The sequence below is a fragment of the Otolemur garnettii genome, unplaced genomic scaffold (assembly GCF_000181295.1).
Source record: "Otolemur garnettii isolate 467f Iridium unplaced genomic scaffold, OtoGar3 scaffold00014, whole genome shotgun sequence".
Taxonomy (NCBI): Eukaryota; Metazoa; Chordata; class Mammalia; order Primates; family Galagidae; genus Otolemur; species Otolemur garnettii.
This window is the reverse complement of record NW_003852409.1, coordinates 14,823,672-14,850,215: the sequence shown is the minus strand read 5'-3', so window position 1 is coordinate 14,850,215 and position 26,544 is coordinate 14,823,672. Positions and strand designations below refer to the sequence as shown.

Here is a 26,544-nt window from a genome sequence, read left to right as displayed (position 1 = left end):
AGACGGAGTCTCACTATGTCGCCCTTGTTAGAGTGCTATGGCATCACAGCTTACAGCAACCTCCAATTCTTGGGCTCAAGCGATTCTCCTGCCTCAGCCTCCCAAGTAGCTGGGACCACAGGTGCCTGCCACAACGCCTGGCCACTTTTTGTTGTAGTTGTCATTGTTTTAGCTGGCTCAGGCTGGGTTCGAGCCTGCCAGCCTCTGTGCATGTGGCCAGCACTGTAACTACTGTGCTATGGGTGCCAAGCCCATTCGATGGTTGTTAATGCCATGCCTATGTGGTATATTTGAGGCACCAAGACAATAGGCATCTTGCCTTGGGGTAGGGGGGTTAGGGTTAGAATTATAGGTGGAATCTGTATTCTTATTTGCTGTAAATGTTGCATAGTAAAATACTGAACTTTCTTGAGCATATTTGAAGCCAAATTATTTATTTTCAGCTGTTTAGCTTTGAATGATTTATTGAGAGGACGACCTTTAGATGACATCATTGATAAACTTCCAGATATTTGGGAAACGCTTTTTAGAGTGCAAGATGATATCAAGGTATTATTGAAATAAATCTACATTTCTTTCTAGAATAATTTAAACTGGAGTTGTTAAAATATGCATGTTACATATGTCAAAATTCCGTATCCAGACAATTTTAAGAGTTTTCCCCCAGAGTTTCAGTTTTAATGTGTCTGTAGGATTGAGTATCCTTAGATCTAAATTTAATTGACTTAGAAAAAAAAGCAGCTATGCCCTGACTTTCTTCCAGTAGAGATCTCACGATGCTATAGGACTAGAGACAAATAACAGTTTTTTCCTTTCTTTCTTTTTTTTTTGAGACATGTTGCCCTCTGTAGAGTGCTGTGGCGTCACAGCTCACAGCAACCTCAAACTCTTGGGCTTGAGCAATTCTCTTGCCTTAGCCTCCCAGTAGCTGGGACTACAAGTGCGCACCACAATGCCCAGCTATTTTTTGTTGTTGTAGTAGTTGTCATTGCTGTTCAGCAGGCCTGGGCTGGGTTCAAACCCGCCAGCTCTGGTGTATGTGGCTGACACCCTGGTTGCTGAGCTACAGGCACCGAGCTGACAAATAATAGTTTTGCAGTTTTTGGCTGGGGCTGGGTTTGAACCCACCACCTCTGGCATATGGGGTGGCGCCCTAGTCCTTTTGAGCCACAGGTGCCACTCAAAGTCAAAGGCACTTTTCTAAGCTGTGAGGTTTTGTTGCAGTGTTTTGGTTTTGGCTGGGGCCCTACTCCTTGAGCCCCAGGTACTGCCCCAAATAACAGTTTTGAAAAAATACATAATATTTGTCCTTTACTATTGGTTGCATAAGTTGAATTAGTCACTCCCCCCAAATGTGACCAGTTCTTCTGAATTTTTCCTGGGCAATCAAAATGCTAAGTATATTAATATTTTACCAGTATAATTGGGCACTTCACTTTTGCCTTTCTTCTTCCTTTATCCACTGGAGATCAAGTCTCTTGGAATTCTCACATCTTTATATATTTGCTTTTGGAATACATTAGTTTCTGAATGTTATACTTAATATACCTCTGGTCTCTTTAAATGGTGAACTTAACATAAAACTTTTACTTGACCCTGAAGAGCTCGTTGCTCCTGTAAGCCGAGCAAGGGAGTAAAGCCTTTTCCTCTGACTATTGCTCATGTTTGCGTGTAAATCTACCTTCATGTCTGTGAGGTTGGCAAGATGTTTAAAACTAAGTAGCCAAAGTGTTTGAAGGTCAAATAGGTCACACTTAATGTTTAAAAATTAATAACATGGTATTGCAATATGTTCCTTGATGGGCAAAGAACCTAACGAGACATTTTCTTTTTAAACTGACATTGAAAGTTGATGTTTCATATTCTGTGTAGATTCTGAGGCAGTAAAATTGCAAATTATAGGGTAGATGATAATAAAACTCTCTAACTTGTGTGATGCCACACTTTTCTCATTTTTAGGAATCTGTACGAAAAGCAGCAGAACTAGCTCTGAAAACTCTGAGCAAGGTGAAAACTCCTGTCTTTCATTGGGGGATGGAATGGGGCATGGTTTTCTGTGAACGTGACAACAGTGATTTATTTTTTTTGTCATTTGAAATGATAGTTGCAGTGTAGTTGCCCTCCTGTTTTGGTTCATCACTTTTACAGTGAGTGGGAAAGTCGGTGTTATGGAGTACTGGTGTCCTGAACAGGGCACACCTCTGGGCTCTTTAAATGACGGACTAAACACAAGATGGTCACTTGACCCTGAGGAGCACATTACTTGCTGAGATCAAGCAACATCTGTCTTTTGCTCACTGTTGCCACTGTTGCTGCGTTTATGTCTGAATCTGCCTTTCATGTCTGTGAGGTTGGCAGCTTTTTGAAATTAAATAGTCCACACTTGAATTTGTGATATATCAAGGACTTTTACATTCTAGTTGCACAAACCTTGTTGCACAAAGTCACGTTGTTAGTAGTGGAACTGGGTTTTAAATCAGATGTTTCTCATTCCAGATTGTCCTTGATCCTCTATTGTGCTGCAACTCAGAATTATCGGTGACAATGATGATGACAGTTTAAACCTTTAAAGTGCTTATACATTTTCTTGTTTCATCTTCAACTGTTTTGTTCCACGTTTCACAAATTAGAAGACCAAAGCTTGGAGAGTAAAATGCATTTTTACTCCCGATTTACTGTTTAGTTATTGGCAGACCTAGACTTAACGCCAAATCTCATTCCTCCGTCTCTCCCTATAGCGTCGTAGGAAGTAGATATCCACTTACTCTTCTGTGGATATGTGAAGTAGAAAGTCTTTTGTCAAATGAATGCTTTATTGGGTGAGAGGTCAGTTTCACTAATGTCCATGCTCTTTGTATGTGAGGTTTGTGTGAAAATGTGTGACCCTGCCAAAGGAGCAGCTGGCCAGAGAACCATCGCTGTCCTTCTGCCTTGCCTTCTGGACAAAGGAATGATGAGTCCTGTGACGGAAGTCCGAGCCCTCAGGTGTGGATCAGTTGATGACATGAATATATTGCTTTTGCTCAGTTCCTAGCCGTTCAAGGTTAGATTCTTGAAAATATGGAGAACCAAGTTGAAGAGAATCCCTTGAGGTGACCTTGGATCATTTGTAAAAGTTCGGAGTTAGAATGTTTCTGCAGAAACATCCTCGTGGGGCCTTGGTTTTGCCCGGCACTCTGAGTTCGTTGTACTGTCGGCGGCCCCTGCTTCTCCCGGCAAGCACATTTCCTCCTGCCACAGGTCCTTACGAGCTCGCTTGTTGGTTATATAACACTTGGTTACTGCTATTTCACAGATTATTATAGTTAAGATAATATGATCACCACCTGCAAGAATGAACTGTTTGAAAAATAACATGTATAATTTTAGATATATAAGGGTATCTTAAGTTAAAATATTCAAAAGATAGACTTATACTTTTAGGTATTTATGGCTATTTTAGGTAAAAATCGAAACAGATTCTAGTTTGTGTGGGTTTTTCGTTTGTTTTTAAACTAGATATTATCTTAGAACTTTATTTCATCCATTTTTACTTTTAAAACTAGACTAGCATATAATAGTCTTAATGGTATTTTGTGATAACTTGATAGTTAGTGAGCACAAGTTCTTTTTAGAAGCACTCACTTAACAAATGCACAGGCATGATATGATTAAGATGCCACTGTTATGTCGTCCTCAGTAAACTAAGCTAAGTACTGATCTCTAGTTACCCCTAAATCCACTGTGTGAAAGGCTGGTGAGAACTTAGTCAAGGTTCATGCCACCCAAACCTAAACCCACGGGTCACTCCCACCTGCACAGAAAGACAGCCAGATGTTTTATGCATCCTGATGTGATAGGATAGGATATATACACTATTGTCTGAGATGGATTTTTTTTTTTTTTAATTGAAACTGAACTTGATTTAGCCTCAGCTCTGTGCTAAACAGAGGAACATGTTAAAAAACATGACTGGAATGCAATCAACGAGGACAAATAAATATGAATAAAGAGGAGGAAGGGGACTGTTAAAGAGTCAAGAAATGTAATAAGTTGGGTAGGCGGGAGCTTTGAGTCCTGATTCAGACAAACCAACTCTTCAAGACATTTGCTAAATAATCATGGAAATTTGGTTATTGTATATGAAAAATATTTTTAAAGTGTGAAAATAGTATTAAGATAAAAGTCTTTGTCTCTTAGAGATACATACTAAACTTTACTTGTGGGATATGTCTCCACATAACAGTCATGTGTCACTTAATGACACGATGTGGTCTTAGCAATGTGTCATTCTGTGAACGTTGTACTTATACCTACGTAGATGGTGTTGCCTACTGCACACTTAGACTCAATGGGACAGCCTTTTGCTCCCAGATTACAGACCTTTGCATGTTACTGTAGTGGATACTGCAGTTGTGACACAATGGTAAGTTATTTTTGTATCTGACCGTAATCTCAATGTAGAAAAGGTAACGCCTTACCTATGATGTTCCAATGGCTGTGACGTTGCTAGATGGTGAGAAGTTTTCAGCTCCATGTGGCACACCTTACTGCTGCTTTGCTGTTGGCACAGTCTGTCATAGTTTGAAGGTTTGTGGGAGCCTTGTGTTTAGCAAGTCTAATTGTGCATTTTGCCAACAGCATCTGCTCACTTGGTCTCTCTGTGTCGCATGTTGGTAATTCTTGGCAATATTTCAAACTTTTCATTATTATTATTATTATACATATTATGGTGATCTGTGATCAGTGATCTTTGGTGTTACCATTTTATTGTTTTGGGGTGCCTTGAACTGTGCCTACATAATGGCAGGTCTGATGGTTAAAAGTAGTGTGTGTTCTGACTGTTCCACCAACCAGCCACCCTCATCTCTCTCCCTCTCCTTAGTCATCCCTCTTCCTTGAGACCTAACAGTATTGAAATTAGGCAAATGAATAACCTTCCAATGGCTTCTAAGTGTCCAAGTAAAAGGAGGAGTCACATGCCTTCAGTTTAAACCAATGCAAGGAATGATTAAGCTTAGTGAGAAAGGGATGTCAAAACCACCACAGGCTAAAAACTAGGCCTCTTATACCGAGCAGTTAGCAGGTTGGGAATGCAAAGGCAGAGTTCTTGAAAGAAACTCATATGACCACATGCATTGATAAGAAAGTGAAACAGCCTTATTGCTGAGATGGATAGAAGATCAAACCAGTGACAACATTCCCTTAAGCCAAACCCTAATCCAGAGCAAGCCCTAACTCTTTAACTATGAAGGGTGAGAGAGATGAGGAAGCTATGGAAGAAAAGTTTGAGACCGGCAGAGATTGGTTTATGAGGTTTAAGGAAAAAGCTGTCTCCATAACATAAAAGTACAAGCAAGTACGGAAGTAGAAGCTGTAGCAAGTCACCTAGAAGGTCTAGCTGAGATAATTGATGAAGGTAACTACACTAGCCAGATTTTACATGTAGATGAAACAGCCTTATAGTGGAAGGAGATGCTGTCTAGGGCTTTCATAGCTGGAGAGAAGTCAGTGCCTGGTTCCAGATTTTCAAAGGACAGGCTCACTCTCTTGTTAGAGGCTAACACAGCTGTTTACCTTAGTTTGAGGCTCCTTGACTACTCTCAACATCCTGGGACCCTGCAGAGTTTTGCTAAGTCTGCTCTGCCTGTGCTGTATAAATGGATCAAAGGCTAGATGACAGTACATCCGTTTATATCGTGTTATACTGAACATGTCAAGCCTGTTTTTGAGACCTCTTAGAACAAAAGATTTCTTTGAAAATATTAATGCTTGTTGACGATGCTCCTGGTCATACAAGAGCTCCAATAGAGATGTACAAGGACGTGAATGTTGTTTTCATACCTGTTAATACTTAATATCTATTCTGCAGCCCACGGAGCAAGGAGTTATTTCAACTTTCAAGTCGTATTATTTAAAAAATAAATTTTGTAAGGCTACACCTGCTATAGATAGTGATTCCTCTGAGGGATCTGAGACCAGTAAGCTGAAAACCTTCTGGAAAGGATTCACCTTTCTAGATGCCATGAAGAACATTTGTGATTCATGCGATAAGGTCAAAAATGTTAATGTGAACCTTAACAGGAATTTAGAAGAAGTCGATTCCAACCTTCACAGTTTACTTTGAGGGGCTCAAGACTTCAGTGGAGTAAGTACATAATTGTAGGTGTGAAGGAACTAGCAAGGGAACTAGAATTACAAGGGGAGCTTGAAGATGTGCCTGAATTGCTACAATCTCAATGATAAAACGAATGCATGAGGAATGGCTGTTTTGGATGAGCCAAGAAAAATGGTTTCTTGGTATAGAATTTACTCTTGGTGAAGATGTTGTGACTTTTTCAGAATGAAACAGAGAGCAGCAGCAGGGTTTGAGAGGATTGAATTCAATTTTGAAAGAATTCTATAGTGGGTAAAATGGTATCAAACTATGTTACTTGCTACAGAGAATCTTTGGTGAAAGGAAGAGTCCACTGATGCAACAAGTATCATTGCTTTCTTATTTTGCGAAATTGCCACAGACATCCTAACTTTCAGCATCTACCACCTTAATTAGTCATCAGCCATCACCATCAAGGCAAGACCTTCCACCAGCAAGAAGATTATGACTGCCTGAGCTTCAGATCATGCTTAGAATTTCTTATCATTAAAATATATATTTGTCTGAGATAGAGTCTCACTTTGTTGCCCTCAGCTAGAGTGCAGTGGCATCATCATAGCTCACTGAAACCTCCAGCTCCTAGGCTCAAGTGTTCTTCCTACTTCTACCTGCTGAGCAGCTGGGACTATAGGCATGTGCCACTGGGCCTGGCTAATTATTCTTTTTTAAATTTTATTTTATTTCAAAGTATTATGGGGCTACAAATGTTCCTGCTGACATGGATAGCTCTTGTAATGCTTGAGTCATGGCTGTACATGTGCCCCTCACCCAGACAGTGTTCATTATACCTGTTAGGTGGTTTTCGCCCATCCCCTGCGCCCTTCTCACGCTTCCTTCCTCTCCCCTGCTTGATTTCCATCGAATGTTACTTCCTTCTGTGCATATTTGTGCTCATTGGTTAGTTCCAATTTAACAGTGGGTACATGTGGTGTTTGCTTGTCCATTTCTTAGATACTTCACTTAGGATAATGGTTTCCAGTGCCGTCCAAATTGTGGCAAAGGCATTAAGTCATCCTTCTTTGTGGCTGATACACATATACCACATTTTGTTAATTCTCTCATGAATTGATGGGCACTTGGGTTGATATCACATCTTTGCAATTGTGAATTGTGCTGCAATAAACATTCAAGTACAGGTGTCTTTTTTTTTTTTCTTTTTGGAGACAGAGTTTCCCTTTGTTGCCTAGGCTGGAGTACCTCAACCTAGGTCACGGCAGCCTCAAACTCTTGGGCTCAGCCTCCTGAGTAGCTGGGATTGCAGGCTTGCATCACCGTGCTTGGCTTATTTTTCCATTTTAAGTGGAGATGGGAATCACTCTTGCTTAGGCTGGTCTCAAACTTCTGAACTCAGACAATCCTTGTGCCTTGGCCTCTGATTATAGGCATGAGCTGTACCTGGCTACAGGTGTCCTTTTGATAAAATGACTTTTTTTCTTTTGTGTAAGTACCTAGTGGTGGTATTGCTAGATCAAATGGTAGGTCTGCTTTTAGTTCTTTATGAAATCTTCATACTGTCTTCTGTAGAGGTTGTACTAATTTGCAGTACTCCTAGCAGTGCAATTTTTCTATTTTTAGTAGAGAGGCAGTCTTGCTTTTGCTTAGGCTGGTCTTCCCAGAGTGCTAGGATTACAGATGTGAGCCACCATGCCCAGTCTACAGTGTTTTAAAAATTAAATTATGTACATTTTTTTTTCTATTTTGAGACAGAGTCTCACTATGTTGCCCTCGGTAGAGTCCCATGGCGTCAGCTCACAGCAACCTCCGACTCTTGGACTTAAGCGATTCTCTTGCCTCAGTCTCCCAAGTAGCTGGGACTACAGGCGCCTGCCACAATGCTTGGCTATTTTTTGTTGCAATTGTGATTGTTGTTTAGCTGACCCGGGCTAGGTTCGAACCCACCTGCCTTGGTGTATGTGGCGGGTGCCGTAACCACTGTGCTATGGGTGCTGAGACGTTATATATGTCTTTTTTTTAACAACATAGTGCTGTCACACACTTAGTTGACCACAGGATAGTGTAAACAAAACTTTTATGCACTGAAAAACAAAAAACTTGATGAGACAAAGCCTGCAATATCTCCAAGGTGTGCCTGTATAGTCTTTGGGCATTACCGGTTTACATGCATATGTGTGGTTCATTTTTGACCAAAATGTCACTCTGTGGCACATTACTGTGCTTGTGAAACACAATTGGTGAAATATTGCTAACTGTTGAACAGGATGGAGAGTACATAATTTCGTTTAAGTTTCTCTCTACTTTATTTATGGTTCTCTCCACTTCCATATATGCTCGAGGGTGTCTATAATAAAAAAAACGTAGTGCCAAGACCAGGTTCAGTAACCATCTGAATATGTATTAGAATGAAATAAAACTCTTTAGTTTTGTTAAAAGGACTTAGGAGTTGTGTTTTCTGTGTGTTTGTAGCATTAACACCCTTGTGAAGATCAGCAAAAGTGCAGGAGCCATGTTGAAGCCACATGCGCCAAAACTCATCCCAGCTCTGCTGGAGTCCCTGAGTGTTTTGGAGCCCCAAGTTCTCAATTATTTGAGCCTCCGGGCTACAGAGCAAGAAAAGGTAAGTTGAATAGCACAGATGTTGGTAACTATCTTGAGGGAAGAGTCCCATTAAGATACGGAGGCCCATTTGAATAATCCTTCCAGTGACTTTAGACAGAGTCCATGATGTGAAGGTTACTCTTATAAGAATCTCCTGCAACTACATGTGGTATTTTATTTTGGGGAAGGGAATTGTCAGCTCATACACCATTTTGTGAAGTGGATGAAAACTATTACCGTGTTTCCCCGAAAATAAGACCTACCCCCAAATTAAGCCCTAACAGGATTTCTATGCATTTGTGAAATATAAGCCCTACTCTAATAATAAACCTGGTGATGGGCCTGGCTATGCAGCATTCCTGCATAGCCACACCCTGCATTTCGGAACAGAGGGGTAAGGAAGACTGGAATACCTTTTATCTGCCACAGCTCCTTTCTCCAAGCCATTGACACTTGCGTGGATGCATGTGTGGTAACTGCAGTCGCAAGCATACTATTGTGCACATGCCAACGGCTAGGGGAAAGGAGTTCACTCTTCACTAGTGCCAGCCCCACCAACAAGGTCAGGCTCCCCCTGTCAGGTTCCAGAAGAAGATGACTTAACTGTATTTGAATAAATGTAGATTGTTATATTATACTTAATAAAAATAAGACATCCCCTGAAAATAAGCACTAGTGTGTCTTCTTGAGAAAAAATAAATATAAGACAGTGTCTTATTTTCAGAGAAACACAGTACTTCCAAAGTATGTACTAACATTTGTTCAACGCAGGTTTTTGTACATGTTTATTTTTTTCATGGCTAGGTGTTCACATTCAGAGTCCTGTGGATTCCCCCGTCCTACAATAAAAGATTTGTGCCTAGACTTGGCACAAATCATAGTTCAAAAATCATTCTGCTTTTCAGATACATTTTAGTCACCTACTCTCTGATTATTATTATTATTTTAAATTGCGTATGAAACATTTACTATGCAAAATAGTCCAATACAGAAGGGTAGGAAGTGGTCCTCTCGGGGTGGCTTCCCTCCTTCACCACAGTATCCCTGAGGATTATCCGTTGTTAACAGTTTCTTGTGTCTTTTTTCAAATTCTTTTATAGTTATAGGCTACAGAGTCAAACAAACATATTAATTTTAAGATACTATCAGATTGTGAATGTTGTTCTGCAAGTTTTTAAAAAGTTTATAAGTACATTATATCTATAGTAGATTTATTTTACTCTTTTTAATGCATGGATCATACTGTACATTGAGGTGGTTTTGATTTTTGTAGGAGAGGTGTTGAGTATCAAAGGTTTTGGTGGTTCCCCCTCCCCACACAGCTGCCAGCATTGCACAACATCAGTCTGATAAGCAAGAATCTCATTGTTCTAAGTAGCACTTCCCTTTGCCAGCGCTCTCTATTGTCTTGTATTTCTTCTGTGAATTGTATTTCTATACCATGCCTGTGTTTCTGTTTGCCTGCTTAGTTTTTTTTTTTTTACATTTGTCTTTGTTTATTTGGGCTATTAAAGCTCTATTGCAGGCATCCTCAAGCTACGGCCCGTGGGTTACATGCAGCCCGCCTAGGACATTTAGGCCTGTTGTGTGTTTTTGCTGCTGCTGCCTGTCCTGTTTAGCAGCTGAGTCATCCTGGGGCCCGCAGTCCGGCCTGCCAATGGTCTGAGGGACAGTGAACTGGCCCCCTGTTTGCATATGTGTTTCTCTCAATTCACCACTTTTATTTTTTATTTTTGCAGTTTTGGTTAGGACTGGGCTTGAACCTGCCACGCCCGGTATATGGGGCTGGCATCCTACTCCCTGAGCCTCAGGCGCTGCCCTCAGTTCACCATATTTAACCTGCCTATGCTTTTCTAATAACTTTCATTTCCCTTTGCCTTTGATATTGCTGTTTATTCTCCATTCACCATTCTTCTTTTAGCAGTAGACTTGCACCTTATGAGATGCCCCTAAGATATTTATTAAGTGTTGAGAATTGTGAGACTATAAATTACGGTTCAAACTTTTCAGTCCTAGGAAAGTCACTCCTGTACGCTTTACTTTTCTCCTTTGTTATGTGTAGAATTAAACCTTCAGCATAGTTGTTAGACACAAATACCATTGTAGATGTCAATGCTCATTACAAAATGAAAGAACTTAAATATGTTAAAAAAATGTTTTTTGAGACCATTTCTCATTCTGTTGCCTAGGATGGAATGCCATTATATGCAGCCTCTTAGACACAATTGTTTAAAACCTTATAAATTCTCTGAGTCAATTCCTTTATGTAGGGGCTGGAGAACCTGAGCCTTAACAAGGCAGGATGACTTGTTCAGAGCCAGGCTATGTTAATTTCTATTATCTCACTTGCAGAATTCAGCTATGTTATAGTGAGATGCTGCTTTTCCTGGTAATTGTTCAGTGCAGGTCAAATAAATTATAGTTAAACTTGTGCTTGCCTTTATTATACCTACAGATTATTTTTTAAACATTCTTTAGTTTGGAAGTGAGACCTGTGTGTTTTTCCTAATTAATTGAATGTCCACAGTGACGTGAATTTGTGTTTTTCAGGCTGCAATGGATAGTGCTCGACTCAGTGCTGCCAAATCCTCTCCCATGATGGAAACAATCAACATGGTGAGTGTCTAAATAATAAAGAGAAAGTTTGTTTGCTTATCTAAAGTAGAATTCTTCAAAGTCTTCAGGCTGCTTTAAGTGAAGAAGAGACTTAAGGAATTAGTTAAACAGCTATTCTGACTCCAGGATAGTATAATTTTATAATTTATTATTATTTTATTAGTACAATTCTTTTTTCTTTCCTATTTTAAGTTGGAATAATTTTCCAAATACTAGAATCAGTCCAAATTTCTGTTACAAGGGATAACATATGTCTTTGGGGATGCCCGTTTAGGAAGGTCCAGAGTTTTTCCGCTATTGATACGTTGTTTCAGTCCTAGGAGGGACTTATGGTAAAGAGCTGCTTGGCACTCTGAGGTGCTGGTTTCTGAAGTTCCTGGAGTCTGGATAAGTCACTGTGTTGTGTGTACCATGTAGTGGTTATGATTGTGAGCACTTACTAAACTAATCTGAAAGCTGGACAAGAGAAATAGACATTTTGTAGTGTCTGCTAGGAGGACTATTACCAACATTTGGTTTGAGAGTGTATCTTATTTGGATTATTAAGAACAAAAATTCTAAAGAAATAGGAACAGTTAGCAAATACCATTTAGTTATGTACGTTAATTGTAGAATACAAGTCATTGCATTTTCAAAAATAAAGACCAGCAATATAGGAGCATTCATTTAAGAGGCTAACTTATGAGGTGGTTTGGTGGAGTAGGTCACTGAAGAATGTCACTTTTAGTCAAGGTTTTTTAGTACTAAACATGGATTGGTAGAGGGAGAAGATCCAGAGAGGTCTTTTATTCTTGTGTAATTATTGTTTTCTCCTTTACTAAATTGAAGTTTTTCTTTTTCTTTCTTTTTTTTTTTTTTTTAAGAGACAAGATCTCACTTTTTCACCTGGGCTTGAGTGCAGTGGCATAATCATAGTTCACTATAAACTCAGATTTCCAGACTCAAAGCGTTCCTTCCACCTCAGCCTCTTGAGTAGCTGGGACTACAACTCATGCCACCAGGCCTTGCTAATGTTTTCTAATTTTTTTTTTGTAGAAATAGGGGTCTGGCTCTGTTGCCACAGCTGGTTTTGAACTCTTGGGCTCAAGCAGTTCTCTTGCCTCAGCCTCCCAAAGTGCTGGGATTACAGGTGTAGCTACCATGCCAGGCTTGTTTTGTTTTGTTTTTATGTTGAACCACCAATGAATGCTTTTTCTGTTTGTAAACCAGTGATGGTTTTAATATTGAAATCAGAGCAAAATCATACATTAAACTTTTAATTCCATGTCAAATCCCATGGGTACATATTTGACAAAGGCAGTTTTTAATTGAAGATATGGTACTGACTTGTTTGCTAAGGTTTACTTTATCATTATTTTTCAAAAGTGCCTGCAATATCTTGATGTGTCGGTGCTGGGAGAGCTAGTTCCTAGACTGTGTGAGCTGATCAGAAGTGGTGTGGGTCTTGGAACTAAGGTAAGTGACTGTGTTTTTCACAAGAGAAAGTGTTTATTTTTTTAGTTTGTTTATGAAAATATAACAGCTGTCATTTAAACAATTCATGTTTTCCTACAAAACCTACTGTTATTATATACTATTTTGTTTCTGATGTGCTGATAACTGAAAATATATGCCTGATTCAGGAAATAAACTAATAAACATGTTCCAGTAAATACCTTCTTACTTACTTAGTGGAATAATTTCTGTTCCCTGGTTGCCATGTGCATCTCTCTGGATGCTTGTTCATCGCCGGGTCATGGAAATGCTCATCCAGTTATCAGGGTTTGATTGTTTTAGGTGGTGATTAGCATTTCTCACAGAGGGACCAGCAGATATTTGGATAGAAAAATGCCTTTCTGTTCAAGATCTTTTCAAGGATCAGACATCACTCTTTCTAAAAGAAATGAATAACTCACATCTTTTTCTTGTGACGAAATTAACCTTGGCAAATATTTAAAAATTTAGCATTTATAGATCAAGAGAAAGTTAAGAATTATCCTTAATTTTATCACGCAGAGTTAACTGCTGTCAGTATTTTGAGGAGTGTCCTTCTGGTCTCTTTCTATGCACCTGTCTCCTGCCGCATCTTCTCTATTGTGTGGATGTAACATTTTAATCCAAGAGACGTCTGAGTGATTTTCAGGTTTTTTCTTTAATATTAAACAAAGCGTTGTGATGATTATCTTTAGACACCTCAGAAGCTATTTCCTTTGGTTAAATTTCTAAAAATGGAAATTTTAGCTCAATAATGGATAAGACAACATAAATTGTACCAATCTTCTTTCTTTTTCATGGTGTCCAGGATCACCCATCTTCCTGCTGGAGGTCTTGAAAAAAAAAAAAAATCTTTGAATTACTAGTTTAAAATAGGCGCTTTCCTTTCTCTAGATTGAATCGTGGAGGGGCTATTAGGCTTCATGCATTTTATGTCATTAAATCTTTAGTACCTAGAACAAATGGTTTAATAGAACATTGTGACCATCAAATTTAGGTTTTTGCCTTTGTGACCCATAGGGCGGCTGTGCCAGTGTCATTGTGTCATTAACTACTCAGTGTCCTCAGGACCTAACGCCTTACTCAGGTGAGTTTCTCAATGATGTGTGGTGATAGGCCATGTTTTGTGTACAAACTTTTAAAAGGGAAAATAATTATTCAGACATGCTTGTGATACTGTATGCTTTTTCTCCCCTCAAACGCTCCTTCTCAAATTTCTTTCTCTACAGGAGGTGCAGGGTTTTATCAAAGCTAGCAATTTTTTTTCTTTTTTTTTTGAGACAGAGTCTCACTTTGTCATCCTTGGGAGAGTGCCATGACATCACAGCTCACAGTAACCTCTAACTCTTGGGCTTAAGTGATTCTCTTGGCTCAGCTCCAGAGTAGCTGGGACTATAGGCACCCACTACAGTGCCCAGCTGTTTTTTGGTTGCAGTTGTTATTGTTCAGCAGGCGTGGGCCGGGCTCAACCTGCCAGCTTCAGTGTATGTGGCTGGCACCCTGCTCACTGAGCTACGGCGCTAAGCCAGAGCTAGTAAGTTTTTAGTGTTTTCTAAATATGTGATTATTTTTTCATGGTATGAGGAAGTATCTGCAATTCCATAGGATTTGTTCACCACTTAAGCAATTTTACATCAACATGTTTCCCTTCTTAGATTGGCTTCTGGATGGAGGTCAATGAACTTTGTGTACCTGGCTCTCTTTTGTAACCTTGCCCATGATATTCTAGATGTAGTTTAATTTTTATATCAGGTGAAAGGAAACAAACGGATAGTACAAATAAAACATTCAAGGGATCTAAACTGCTATGGAGCAAATGAGAACTTAATTACGGGATTGTGTTTGTTTTGCTCCTGAGAATAGAGCAGCATATTTAGTCAACCAAATAGCAGATTTTTTCCCCTTTTATTTCTGGTAGGTAAACTTATGAGTGCTTTGCTTAGTGGCCTGATGGATCGAAACAGTGTGATTCAGAAATCCTGTGCATTCGCCATGGGCCATTTAGTACGGGTGAGTTGAATTTCTTTTTTTTCTTGAGACAGAGTCTCACTTTGCTGCCCTAAAGAGAGTGCTGTGGTGTCACAGCTCATTGCAACCTCAAAACTCTTGGGCTTAAGCTATCCTCTTGCCTCAACCTCCTGAGTATTTGGGACAACAGGCGTCTGCCACAACACCTAGCTGTTTTTAGAGATGGGGTCTGGCTCTTGCTCAGGTTGGTCTGGAACCCATGAGCTCAGGGCAGTCCACTGGCCTCGGCCTCCCAGAGTGTTAGGATTACAAGTGTGAGCCACCGCGCCCCTCCTTGAATTTCTTATTTAGCTTAGTAAAACTCTGATAATTATGAAGAAATGACTACTATTGTTTATTTTTCAGACATCACGGGATAGTAGCACTGAAAAACTTCTGCAGAAGCTCACTGGCTGGTACATGGAGAAAGAAGGTACCTTTTTTCCCTGAATTTTGTGTCACTTTTAATTTAAATGTTAAGCTAAAAAAACAACAAAAATTAATTATTATTGTTTGTGATTTTATGTGCTTTGCTAGAAACATTTCTAATTGCTTTTACCTATTTGCTTTGTTTTGCTCTGATACAGGCTGAGTGATAGTTTGTTTAGATCCATTACCCTTAACATAAATACAAAGATTTTGGTTTCTTTTGCTTTTTCAGAACCCATCTATAAGACCTCTTGTGCTTTGACTATTCATGCTATTGGACGATACAGCCCTGATGTGTTAAAGAACCATGCCAAGGAAGTCTTGCCTTTGGCATTTTTAGGCATGCATGAAATTGCTGAAGAGGAGAAGTCGGAGAAGGAAGAATGCAACTTATGGACTGAAGTGTGGCAGGAAAACGTACCTGGTTAGTGAACGGTACCTGTGAATTAAACCTGCTTCTTAGGAACCACAGCAAGAATTTTTTATTTATAATGATTATTCATAAATTCCTCTGTATAGTAGAGCCTCTATAAATAAGGGAGTGGTCAACATAAGGAGATGATCAGTGCAAGGAACTAGGCCTGCTGTATTGATAACATACATGTGGTGCTTGTCAGTCTGTGAAAATTAGATCAATTTACAGAGGTGGTCAGTGTAGAGAGGTGGTCAGCTGTGGAGTTCTACTGTAGCTACTTTCCCAGGACCTCAACAACATGCTTCCCATTTAATTTTAAGCCTGTCCAAATTGCTAAATTTTGGCCAGGCACAGTGGCTCACACCTCTAAATCCTAGCACTCTGGGAGGCTGAGGAGGGCAGATTGCTTCAGCTCAGGAGCAATTGTGAGACCCTGTTTCTAAAACTACTTGGCATTGTGGTAGGCGCCTGTAGTCCCAGGTCATAAGGAGCCTGAGGCAAGAGGATCACTTTAGCCCAAGAGTTTGAGGTTTCTGTGAGCTGTGATGCTGTGGTGCTCAACCCAGCGTGACTAAGTGAGACTCTGGCCTCAAAAAAAAGTCCAAATTGCTAAATTTTCAAGGTTGACACTGAGTTCTTCTCTTTTCTTACTTATCAGTGCCCCTGTGAGAGACTATAAGCTCTGTGCAAGCACAGTAGAACTTTACATTTTTAATTGGGAGTATAATTGTGATTTTTTGTTGCCTAGTGTGTTATTTTAGAATAGTGTGTCTCAGATGTTTTCTTTACCTCGACATGTATTAAGGGATGACAGCGCTTTGTGTGACACTCTTTTGTAGGTTCATTGAAGTTCATTATCATTGTAAGAATAAGCCACACTACCATATACTTTTAGAGTATACTTGTAGAGTGTTTTAGTAGTTACTGAGAACCAGGGCTTTAGACTGATGGTTACTGACTTTTTTTAGACTTAGAAAAGAAAAATCAGTTAATTTTTCTTCCCACTTAAAAGTTGTTCTAATTTTGCTTTTTATAACCTAGGTTCCTTTGGTGGTATTCGATTATACATGCAAGAGTTGATTACCATTTCCCAGAAGGCTTTACAGTCTCAGTCCTGGAAAATGAAAGCCCAGGGTGCAATTGCTATGGCATCAATTGCTAAACAGACTAGCTCTCTAGTCCCTCCATATCTGGGAATGATACTGACAGCATTGCTGCAAGGCCTGGCTGGGAGAACATGGGCAGGAAAGGTAAAGGAACCATTCATGCCTAATTAAATTTATAGTATCCGCAAAGAATTCCAACTTTATCTTTCATTTTCTATAAAAATAAAAAAAAAATTTGATGACTTCTCATAACATTTGGTGACAACCAAATTTTTGGTTAGCAAAAACCATTTTCCTAGTCCTTGGGAAGCTTTGTATAAATTTTGTTGGATGAACTATGTTATTTCAAAGTATAACCCCACGTGTCCTTGAATAACTTATAGCAATGCTGGAGATTGATGTATTTATTATATTCAGCCTCTCAAGTTATGTCATAAACCAAGCTGTCACCGTTTTGTGCCTGTTGACCTCATGAGCAGAGCAGGATTGGGCATATGTGAAATTGAGCAGCACAGCGAGGTGCTTCTAATCCTGGGCCTGAAGATGCCTGTGTGAATCTGTGAATTAGTAACAGTCATTATTTACATGGGAGCTATAGTAGGGTACTTAGAGTGGGGACTTAGTGGGGGATATGTGGCAACATAAAATGATTTACTTTATGTTGTAAAATTCAGTAGTAACCTATGCCGTACTGATGAAGTAGTCCTAGACGAGGCGTCAGACCTAATTCTAATTGTCTGGCTGGTGCTTCTGTCTAAATACCCTTCATCAGATCAGTTGGCTAGGGCCTCATGCTGTGTCTGTGGTAGGAAGTAAAACTTGGTGGATGTGCTTATTAAACAGTAACATGCATTAAAGATACGGTGACTCTTGGTTAATTTTTGTTGTCACAGTTATTAAATACCAGTATTCCTGTGGTATTTACAGTCATAGTACAGGGAGTGTAAATGACACACTTGGGCTTCATAGTATTCCCTCATCTTTCTACCCCTTAGGAAGAACTATTGAAAGCCATTGCCTGTGTGGTGACAGCTTGCAGGTAAATGTCCTTTCAATGAAGATGCCATTTCTTCAACTGGGTCTGATCAGCAGCCTTTATTAACTATTCTGATGCTTTTGTGTGGATCCTGTAGTGCAGAGCTGGAGAAGTCTGTGCCCAGTCAACCCAGCACGAATGAGATTCTTCAGGCTGTTCTGAAGGAGTGTTGCAAAGAGAATCTCAAGTACAAGATGACAGCAATCAGCTGTGCAGCTGATGTCTTGAAGGCCACCAAAGAAGACAGGTTCTCAGAGTTTTCTGACATCGTTATACCTCTCATTAAGAAGGTAATGACCACCTATAGCCTTTCAGGTCTGCTTTATATTTAGAAAACTTAATCTTTCCCTGTATCCAATTATGTAGTTTAGTTGCAGATAGCAGAAAAATTCCAAGATACCATGGCCTCAAATAAGACAGAGGTTTGTCTTGTAGTAGTTGGGAGGCTTCTGCAGATTTCAGGGATTCAGGCTCTTTACAGCTCTCAGCACTGCAGTTTTTAGGCTGTGGTCATTGTGTGTAGGTTCCATAGTGGACATGTGTTCCAGGCAGGCAAGGCGGAGGTGAAGCAGGGATGAAAGATCACAGTGGGTCTGTCAGTTTTCTCTTAAGAGGAGGCCAGGTGCAGTTCCTGTAATCCTAGCACTTTGGGAGGCTGAGGTAGGTGGATTGCTTGAGCTAGAAGTTTGAGACCAGCCTGAGCAAGAGTGGAACCCCCTACTCCCACCCCATCTCTATTGAAAAGTAAAAACTATCCAGGCATGGTGGCACACACTCGTCTTTATAGTCTTGGCTACTTGGGAGGCTGAGCAAGAGAATTGCTTGAAACCAGGAGTTTGTTGCTGTGAGCTGTGATGATGGTCTCAAAGAAAAAAAGAAGATAGCTCTGTAGCTACACCTAGCAGCAGAGGCTAGAAAAGGTAGTTTTCATTCTGGGTGTCTGTAGTCCTTGGGGAAAGGGGGTGGATTCTATAGCAAGTGGACATTGTCTTAATAAGCTTTGCCTTGCAAGCACCTGCAGAGGCCACGCTAGCATCCTGGTGGGGAGGAGCTCGGTGTGCCTTGTGGATTGCCTCTGCCATACACTGGGGGACTTTGCTCAAAAGAATTAAAGACTTTGGGTTTGGAAAATGGAATATTCATTTTTAAAGGTTTGAGCTCTAGTTCAAAGAGAAAGGGGTATGGTTTATCTGTTTATTTGTACAATGAATTATTTTAAACAGCATTCTTTTTTCTTTTTTTGTAGAGACAGAGTCTCACTTTATTGCCCTTGGTAGAATGCCCTGACGTCACACAGCTCATAGCAACCTCCAACTCCTGGGCTAAGGCAATTCTCTTGCCTCAGCCTCCCGAGTAGGTGCCTGCCACAACAGGCTATTTTTTTGTTGCAGTTTGGCCGGGGCCAGGTTTGAACCCGCCACCCTTGGTATATGGAGCTGGCGCCCTACCCACTGAACCACAGGCACCGCCCTTAAATAGCATTCTTATTTCTTGTGTTGCTACTAGTTGTTTTCTTTCAGTAATAAGGCTGTTTATATATTTTCTGTTAAATGCACAATAATAGCATATGGGTTTGTGAGACTTGTGTTTTAAGTGATTATGTCTCCAGGTAGCCAGGCCAGTTACTTCCCTTGGCCTCTGTTTATCAAGAAAGAATTTGGATTTATTATAGATTGTTACTGAGTTCCTTCCATCTTTAATTAATTCTGTGATTCTGATGCAGGTTGTCTTATATCATGTTCAAAATTCTACCTACCCAACATTTCTCTTTCTGCTTCTGTTTATAAATTCCTTTAAAGTATTTTCCAAATTCATTTAAAGATATACTATTCCTATTATAAATTCTTGTTACAAATGTGAAAACTTATGGTAGAGAATTTATTGTAGAATTTAAGTTTTGGTTAATATCTCATGCTCTTGCACCTGGTTGCTTTAATAGTATACTTGTAATTTTAAAGAAGAAATAAATAAAGTTTGCTTTCCTTTTCTTGATATATCCTAGAACTCACTTGAAAGCATTGGGGTCCGGACAACCAAAAATGAAGATGAGAATGATAAGGAAAAGGAGCTCCAGCTGGAATCTCTGCTGTGTGCCTTTGAAAGCCTGGGCAAAGCCTGGCCCCGAAACGCGGAGACTCAACGTAAGTACCAGAAACTACATTTGAAGAAGTGCTGTAATCTGAGGTTACTTAATAAGAGCAGAGATTTCTGTATGACAGATAATAATTATTAAAGTTTCTTGTAGAAACTTTAGTTTAAACTTTATAGAAACTTTACTTCAACATGAACATATAATCCCATTGGTCCTTGTATGTGCTTTACTAGGTTGCTACAAAAAAGCCTTATAGGGTGGGTGGCCTAAAGAACAAAATTTATTTTTCTCAATTCTGGAGGATAGGGATCAGTAGATCAGTGCCGATCGGGTTAGTTTCTTAGACTTTTCTCCTTATCTTGTGAATGGCCATCTTGTCCTTACATGGTCTTTTCTCTGTGTCCCAATCGTTTCTTCTTAAACAGACCCATTGACCTCTTTAAAGACCCTGTCTTCTAATGCGGTTATAGTTTGAGGTACTAGGCATTAGCCATTTTGGGCAATGTGGTTTAGCCCATAACAACCAGGATATATTTTATGTGGATATTTTGATTACAAAAAGACTTCTGTTATTCTTCTTTATGATCCACATCTCTATTCTGAGAAATCTACAAAATTTATAATTGGAGTCTCTTTACCTCGAAATTTTTGGCCTTGGTGCCACCTCTTCAGTAAGGAAGTAAAATCTCTGCTTGACTGAGAAACTCATGACTCAGAAGATGAAAATTTCAGAATTGAACATGTATTTCTGAAGAATTAAATAAACAGTAAACTTATTGGAATGGGTTGGGATTAATTTGGAGTCCTTTGACAGGGCCGTCACCTTGGGGCAGTGCTATTTTAAGTCTGCCTTGTGTTGGATCCTGCAGTGCATCCTGCTGAAAATCTCAGTATCCTTGAAAGTTATAAAAAGTATTGTTGATTTTTGGTGACTAGATATATCTAATATCAGACTTGAGGTTTTCTTTGCGCTCTATCATCCTTTGTATGAATTTATATATTTGCTATGTTAAAGGAAGGATTGTTCAAAAGGTATGAATTTGTAAGTGGTCTTATGTTGCAGGTCATAGTGGAAGTCCTCTTACTTATCTCCATTAGGACTACTGACTTTTGCTTGATAGGTTGAGAATGTAGGGGAATATGTTTAAAAAATGATGCAAATCCAAAGCATTTTATTATAATATAAGAAATGGACATATGTATTTGTTTGCCAGTTTTTGAGCACAGTCAAGTCCTTTTCTTTAAAAATTTAACTGTTACATGTTAGTTTCTCATATATATCTTACAGTGTGCCATGTACAATTTCTGGCTTTTGCTTCTTTAAAATTTAAAGGGGAAGGCTGGGCATGGTAGCTCATACCTGTAATCTTAGCATTCTGGGAGGGCGAGGCAGGTGGATCGCTTGAGTTCATGAGTTCAAGACCAGCATAAGCAAAAGCAAGACCCTCATCTCTACTAAAAATGAAAAACTGAGGCAAGAGGATTGTGGAGCCTAAGAGTTGGAGGTTCCTGTGAGCTATGACACCACAGCACTCTACCCAGGGCAACAAAGTGAGATTCAAAAAAATAAAAATAAATAAAATTGAGAAGGAAATGCCAAGCTTACTAAAGCAATCTAAGTGCAGGATTCTAGATTTTTTTTTTTTTTTGGTCATTCAGATGTGGAAGTCTTGTTTAAATTGACTTTTTCATTGTTTGGGAGTCATTGAGGGAATTAGGTCACACTGATTGGAGTTCTAGATTATTACCCCTCTTCCTATCTTTACATTTGTTTTTGAGTTCTATGAAATTCTACAGTGCTTAAAAATAACTCCTTTGTTGAGTTGTCTACATTAGTTAGCATAATACTATTTTTATAATTCTAATGGCAGTTGAAGTTGGCATAATAGTTTTGTGATAAAGTAGTGTTGACTCTTGGTAAACCTATAATTTGCAAGGCTTACTCGTGTGTGGAGAGGAGCTCCAGGCTTCCAGAGTTCTTTCTCTGGCTGTCATTCAGGGAGTTTTCAAGGGGAAAGTGAGTAAAGTGTGGTCTGAGTTACACGGAGGATGAGATGGCTTGTAAATTAACAGTTATGTTGTTTGGGAATTTGGTCATAAAGTGACACTGGAATTTTGGGGGAATTTCATAGCTTTAATTAAAGGCATTTATTGTTTATTTCTCTTCTCTCTCCTCCCACCCCTCTCTGTCTCTGTCTCTCTCTTCCGGTCCCTTGTTTGGTGCTTCTCTTGCTCCTTCATATTCTCTTTATTGCTCTGTCCTGCTGTGTCCTTTCTCCCCAGGTTGTTATCGTCAGGAGCTGTGCAAACTGATGTGTGAACGGCTAAAACTCAGCACGTGGAAAGTGCAGCTAGGAGTCCTGCAGTCAATGAATGCCTTTTTTCAGGGGTAATTAACTCACAGTTCAGTTTTTTACTTTGTACACACCCCCTAGCATTTTGTGTATAATCGATGGAATTGTTATACATTCTAAATCTAGTGGCTAAAGTGGCACGATGAAGTGATACCTACAGGTAGTGACTGTGCATGCTGGGAAGGGTTTAGAACCTTTCCTTATAACTGGCATTTGTGTCTTGCTTGTGATTTGTTTAGGTTAATGCTTTTAGAAGAAGAACATGCAGATCCCGAGGCTTTGGCTGAAATTCTCCTTGAAACTTGTAAATCAATCACATATTCTTTAGGTAAGTGTAGCAAATGGAAATTGTAAGGAATCTTGATGTGTGTTTTTTTGGTGTGTCGTTTCCCCTGTCCCCACCCCCAAGACAGAGTCTTACCTCTGTTACCCAGCCTGGAGTGCAGTGGCATCATCATTTGGCTTCCTGGGCTTAAGAGATCCTCCCACCTCAGCTTCCTAAGCAGCCCAGATTATAGGTATGCACCAGCATGCCTGGCTAAAGTTTAATGGTTTTGTGCTCAAGCTGTTCTTGAATTCCTGGGCTCGAGGAGTACTAAATATAAAGCCAAGGAGCTGAGCTTCAAATATTTCCTGCCTTCTTGGAACAAAATTTCTGGAACACCTATTTAACTCTCTAACTTAATATACTCCATATGTACCGCTGAACTATTAATAGAAAATTTTATTCTGGAATATAATAGGATCTTACAATTTAGCTTAGAAAAACCTTTGAGACAGGTCCAGTGGCGTCCCCATAGTTGACCACCTCCTTAAGTTGACCTGATTTTCATAGACTGGACATGCACCACAAGTACATACAGTACAGTAGGCCTAGTTCCACTATGTTGACCACCTCCATGTGTTGACCAGTTTGTTGGAGTCCCTTGGATGGTCAACTTACAGAGGTTATGCCGTATTAAAAAATGTGTTTTAGGTTCAGCGTCTGTAGCTCAGTGGTTAAGGTGCCAGCGACATACTCTGGGGCTGGCAGGTTGGAACCCGGCCCAGGCCTGTTAAACAACAACGACAACAACAACAACAACAACAACAACAACATAAAATAGCCGGTGTTGTGGCAGGCACCTGTAGTCCCAGCTACTTGGGAGGTTGAGGCAAGAGACTCGCTTAAGCCCAAGAGTTTCAGGTTGATGTGAGCTGTGACCCCATGGCACTCTACTGAGGGCAACATAATAAGACTGTCTCAAAAAAAAATTAATTTTTTTTAAATTGGGAAATAATTTAAAAATTACACAGCAGCTGTAACAATATTACATGTAACAAGTGGGTACAGAGTCATCTGTCGACATTTGGTCCCATTTGCTTGTCATTTGGATGTCTGTCTGTGTGGACTTTGTTCTAGTGTGAGAAAGATTCCTCTGTTTTACCCATCTTTTTATTTATTACTAGTATTGATTCATGGATTCCTCCCCCCTTCAAATAGTTTATTTTTCATAATTTGTTACTCAAATTGTCCCAGATGTGGCCAGCAAAAGTCTCTTCATGCTGATGGCCGTGTCCTTTTGACAGGTCACCATCACTCTTTGTAGCATAACAAGATGTTGTGGGTCCATCTCATACCTTCTCTGCCCTGGGCTTGGTTGTGTGTTAATTTTTTGGGTAGATGATTTTACTGTGAAGCAGATGCCATGTCAAAGAATAGACACCAAAAACACATATTTCAGTGGCAGTTGTTAGAGGTAACGAACTGGCAGCTAACGAACTTGCTTTTGCAGTATTCTGGGTCTCTCTGAGTTAGCCTAAGCGTAGATCTTGCAAAGTTCTCTGGTCAAATGAGGAGGATCGTGGAAACCTAAAACTGTTCTTTGGTGTGAGGTGAAGATGACTGTGTGTTAGAGAGTTTCTTTTAATCTCTCACTTCTAAAATAGGTCTTTTAAATACTGCCATTCGTTGTGGTGATTGGTATATTTGGCCAACAATTTGTTGTGTTTCATTTTCCCAAAGTAAGGGGACATGGTGCACATTTCGAGTATTCAATGGTAATTAGCAAAAGGAAACTTCTTTTTAAAAAAAACAACAGATGTTCTCTTTTCCTAGAGTTACAGTTTCTGAACAACTTGCTTTTAATAACACTAATTTTGGAGATTCTGATTTTAAGGCATACCATATGAACTGTATGATTTTCTTCTTAGAAAATAAGACCTACTCATCTGTGAGAACAGAAGCTTTATCTGTGATAGAATTGCTGCTTAAAAAACTTGAAGGTGAGTTTCTGATAGTTCTGACTTTCTGGAAACGCGGGACATTTTATGGCATATATTTTTAGAAATGTTTTGTTTTCTGTTTTTGCTTTATACTCCAAGCGTATCATCTGAAGTATAAATTAATATATATGCACATGTGAGTATAATGTACAAAGCTAAAACCAGTAGATTTTATTTAATACTTACATTTGGTACTCTTTTAAATTTGTATACTTTTAATGTATTATTCAGCTGTACTTATCACAACGTAGTAGAAGGTTTTATGTCCATCCTGAATCCTGATTTAATCTTGGTTACAGGAAGGGGTTGACAGTGGCATGATAGAATTTGCTATGTACTTGCCAATAACAGAATGACACACTGAAAAGTAGAGTTGGAGAAACAATGTAACAGTCACCTACCCGAGTCATCACAGTTGGTAGTAGCGTGATTTTGTTAATCTTACCTTTTTTTAGAATCTTAAACTTCATCAAGAAGCATATTTCTTCTAATGTTGTATTGTGTCGATGTAAAAAGAAAACTGCTAGCATTTTCTCCAGTGGTGTACCTGCTCCTAGTGTCAAAAGGAGGCCCCTCCCCTTTTATTATTTGTTACAACTTCACGGATGAGAAAGTAGAACGGATGAGAAAGTAGAACTGTTTTCTCCACAGCTTTGTGTTTGCTCTCTGTACTTCTGTCCCTTCTCTGCTTAGCCGTTAATACACCTCTCCATCAGGCAGGCCTTTTAGACTCAGTAACGCCATTCTCTCATAATCTCTTGTTTCCTTGTTGAAATAGAAGAGCAGAAAACTTAGTCATATTACCCAATTCTTAGTTTGCCAGATACGTACTAAGTAGAGTCTAGATGAGGAAAGTGAGAATAAAAGGTTAAATAAATAACTTGCTTGGAGCCACATTGGTAGAAAGTGGCAGAACTTTATAAACAAGATTTAAGATTTGGTATGCTTTTTAATTTTCTAGTTTTCACTATGTATATCGTCTCTAATGCCTTCCTTAAAGAAAAGAGTAACAGAGTATCATCTTTATCAATCTGACCTTACAATTAATGGAATTTATTTCAGGATTTTTTTTTTTTTACGGACGGTATCTTATAAAGTAGCCTTGTGGTGGTGTGGAGGTAACTTTTTGCTACTGTGTGCCTTTCTCCGATGCCCCCTTCTCCTTTGCTCCATTGCAATTTGCTTTCCTTTATCCCACTGTTACCGGGGAAGGAGATGAAACTCCCTGATTTGTTTTTAGGCTATTGTCAGTAATTGGGTTTTGAGACACCTGTTGAACCTTTGACCACTATATACTGATCTATTATCAAGCAGTTGCTTTGTATTTACTTTGGGAATAGGATATATGGAGAAAAAGTAGTTTAAATTGTTTTTTCCTTTCTTGCTCTATAAGGATTGTCTGGGTTTTTTCTTTCCTTTTTTCATTCAGAATCTAAACAGTGGGACTGTTTGACGTCTGAGTGCAGAATGCTCCTGATTGAGTCTTTGGCTACTATGGAGACAGACAACAGACCTGAGCTGCAGGAGAAAGCCTCATTACTGAAGAAGACACTTGAAAACCTGGAATAAATTAGGAGGGGAAGAAATAAACAAGTGCCATGTTCATTGGGGGTTGAAATGGTGGTGTTCTTTGAAAAACAAAGTGGGGAAAAGTAAAGATTAATCTGTAGCATGCATCATTCCTTGGCTGAAATAAAAAAATAAAAAGCCTTAAATTTTGTTCTCTATTAGCTTTATTTTGCTTGGTGTTTTTGAAGTATCTGGGCTGAGTAAGCTTAATGGAACCTGGAATGTCTGAGAGGTTGTTGCAAAGGAAACTGCAGAAATAGTTACTAAAAGTTAAAGCTGTTCCTGAAGGAGTTCATAGGCAAAGTTGCAGAGCAGCTGGACACAAAGCTTAGAGCTGCATTCACGTTAAATGAAGTTATTTCAGGAAGGGATTCTATAAATCATTTCCTTGAACCCTCTCACTCGATACCAGAAGACACAGGCTTCGAGAAAATGTTGGCCTGTGCCAACGTCTGCACCCAGTTGGTCAGCGTCCTCTCCGGTAAGCTTT

General features: G+C 39.4%; 1 protein-coding gene across 3 annotated transcripts in view; it reads left to right on the top strand.

The window, feature by feature from the left end:
• The window catches only part of KIAA0368 (KIAA0368 ortholog), a 137,862-nt gene extending 111,662 nt beyond the window's left edge, over positions 1 to 26,200 (top strand). For all 3 annotated transcript variants that reach the window (XM_012802426.2, XM_023510479.1, XM_023510480.1), the window contains 18 exons: positions 444 to 549; positions 1,960 to 2,007; positions 2,864 to 2,985; positions 8,561 to 8,711; positions 11,243 to 11,308; positions 12,674 to 12,763; positions 13,802 to 13,868; positions 14,700 to 14,791; positions 15,155 to 15,221; positions 15,450 to 15,641; positions 16,674 to 16,882; positions 17,734 to 17,777; positions 17,872 to 18,064; positions 19,777 to 19,915; positions 22,150 to 22,255; positions 22,460 to 22,548; positions 24,414 to 24,485; positions 25,915 to 26,200. In XM_012802426.2, coding sequence (XP_012657880.2) covers positions 444 to 549; positions 1,960 to 2,007; positions 2,864 to 2,985; positions 8,561 to 8,711; positions 11,243 to 11,308; positions 12,674 to 12,763; positions 13,802 to 13,868; positions 14,700 to 14,791; positions 15,155 to 15,221; positions 15,450 to 15,641; positions 16,674 to 16,882; positions 17,734 to 17,777; positions 17,872 to 18,064; positions 19,777 to 19,915; positions 22,150 to 22,255; positions 22,460 to 22,548; positions 24,414 to 24,485; positions 25,915 to 26,054 — 1,993 coding nt within the window. In that variant the 3' untranslated portion in view covers positions 26,055 to 26,200. The remainder of the gene's footprint in view (positions 1 to 443; positions 550 to 1,959; positions 2,008 to 2,863; positions 2,986 to 8,560; positions 8,712 to 11,242; positions 11,309 to 12,673; positions 12,764 to 13,801; positions 13,869 to 14,699; positions 14,792 to 15,154; positions 15,222 to 15,449; positions 15,642 to 16,673; positions 16,883 to 17,733; positions 17,778 to 17,871; positions 18,065 to 19,776; positions 19,916 to 22,149; positions 22,256 to 22,459; positions 22,549 to 24,413; positions 24,486 to 25,914) is intronic.
• Positions 26,201 to 26,544: the final 344 nt, after the last annotated feature.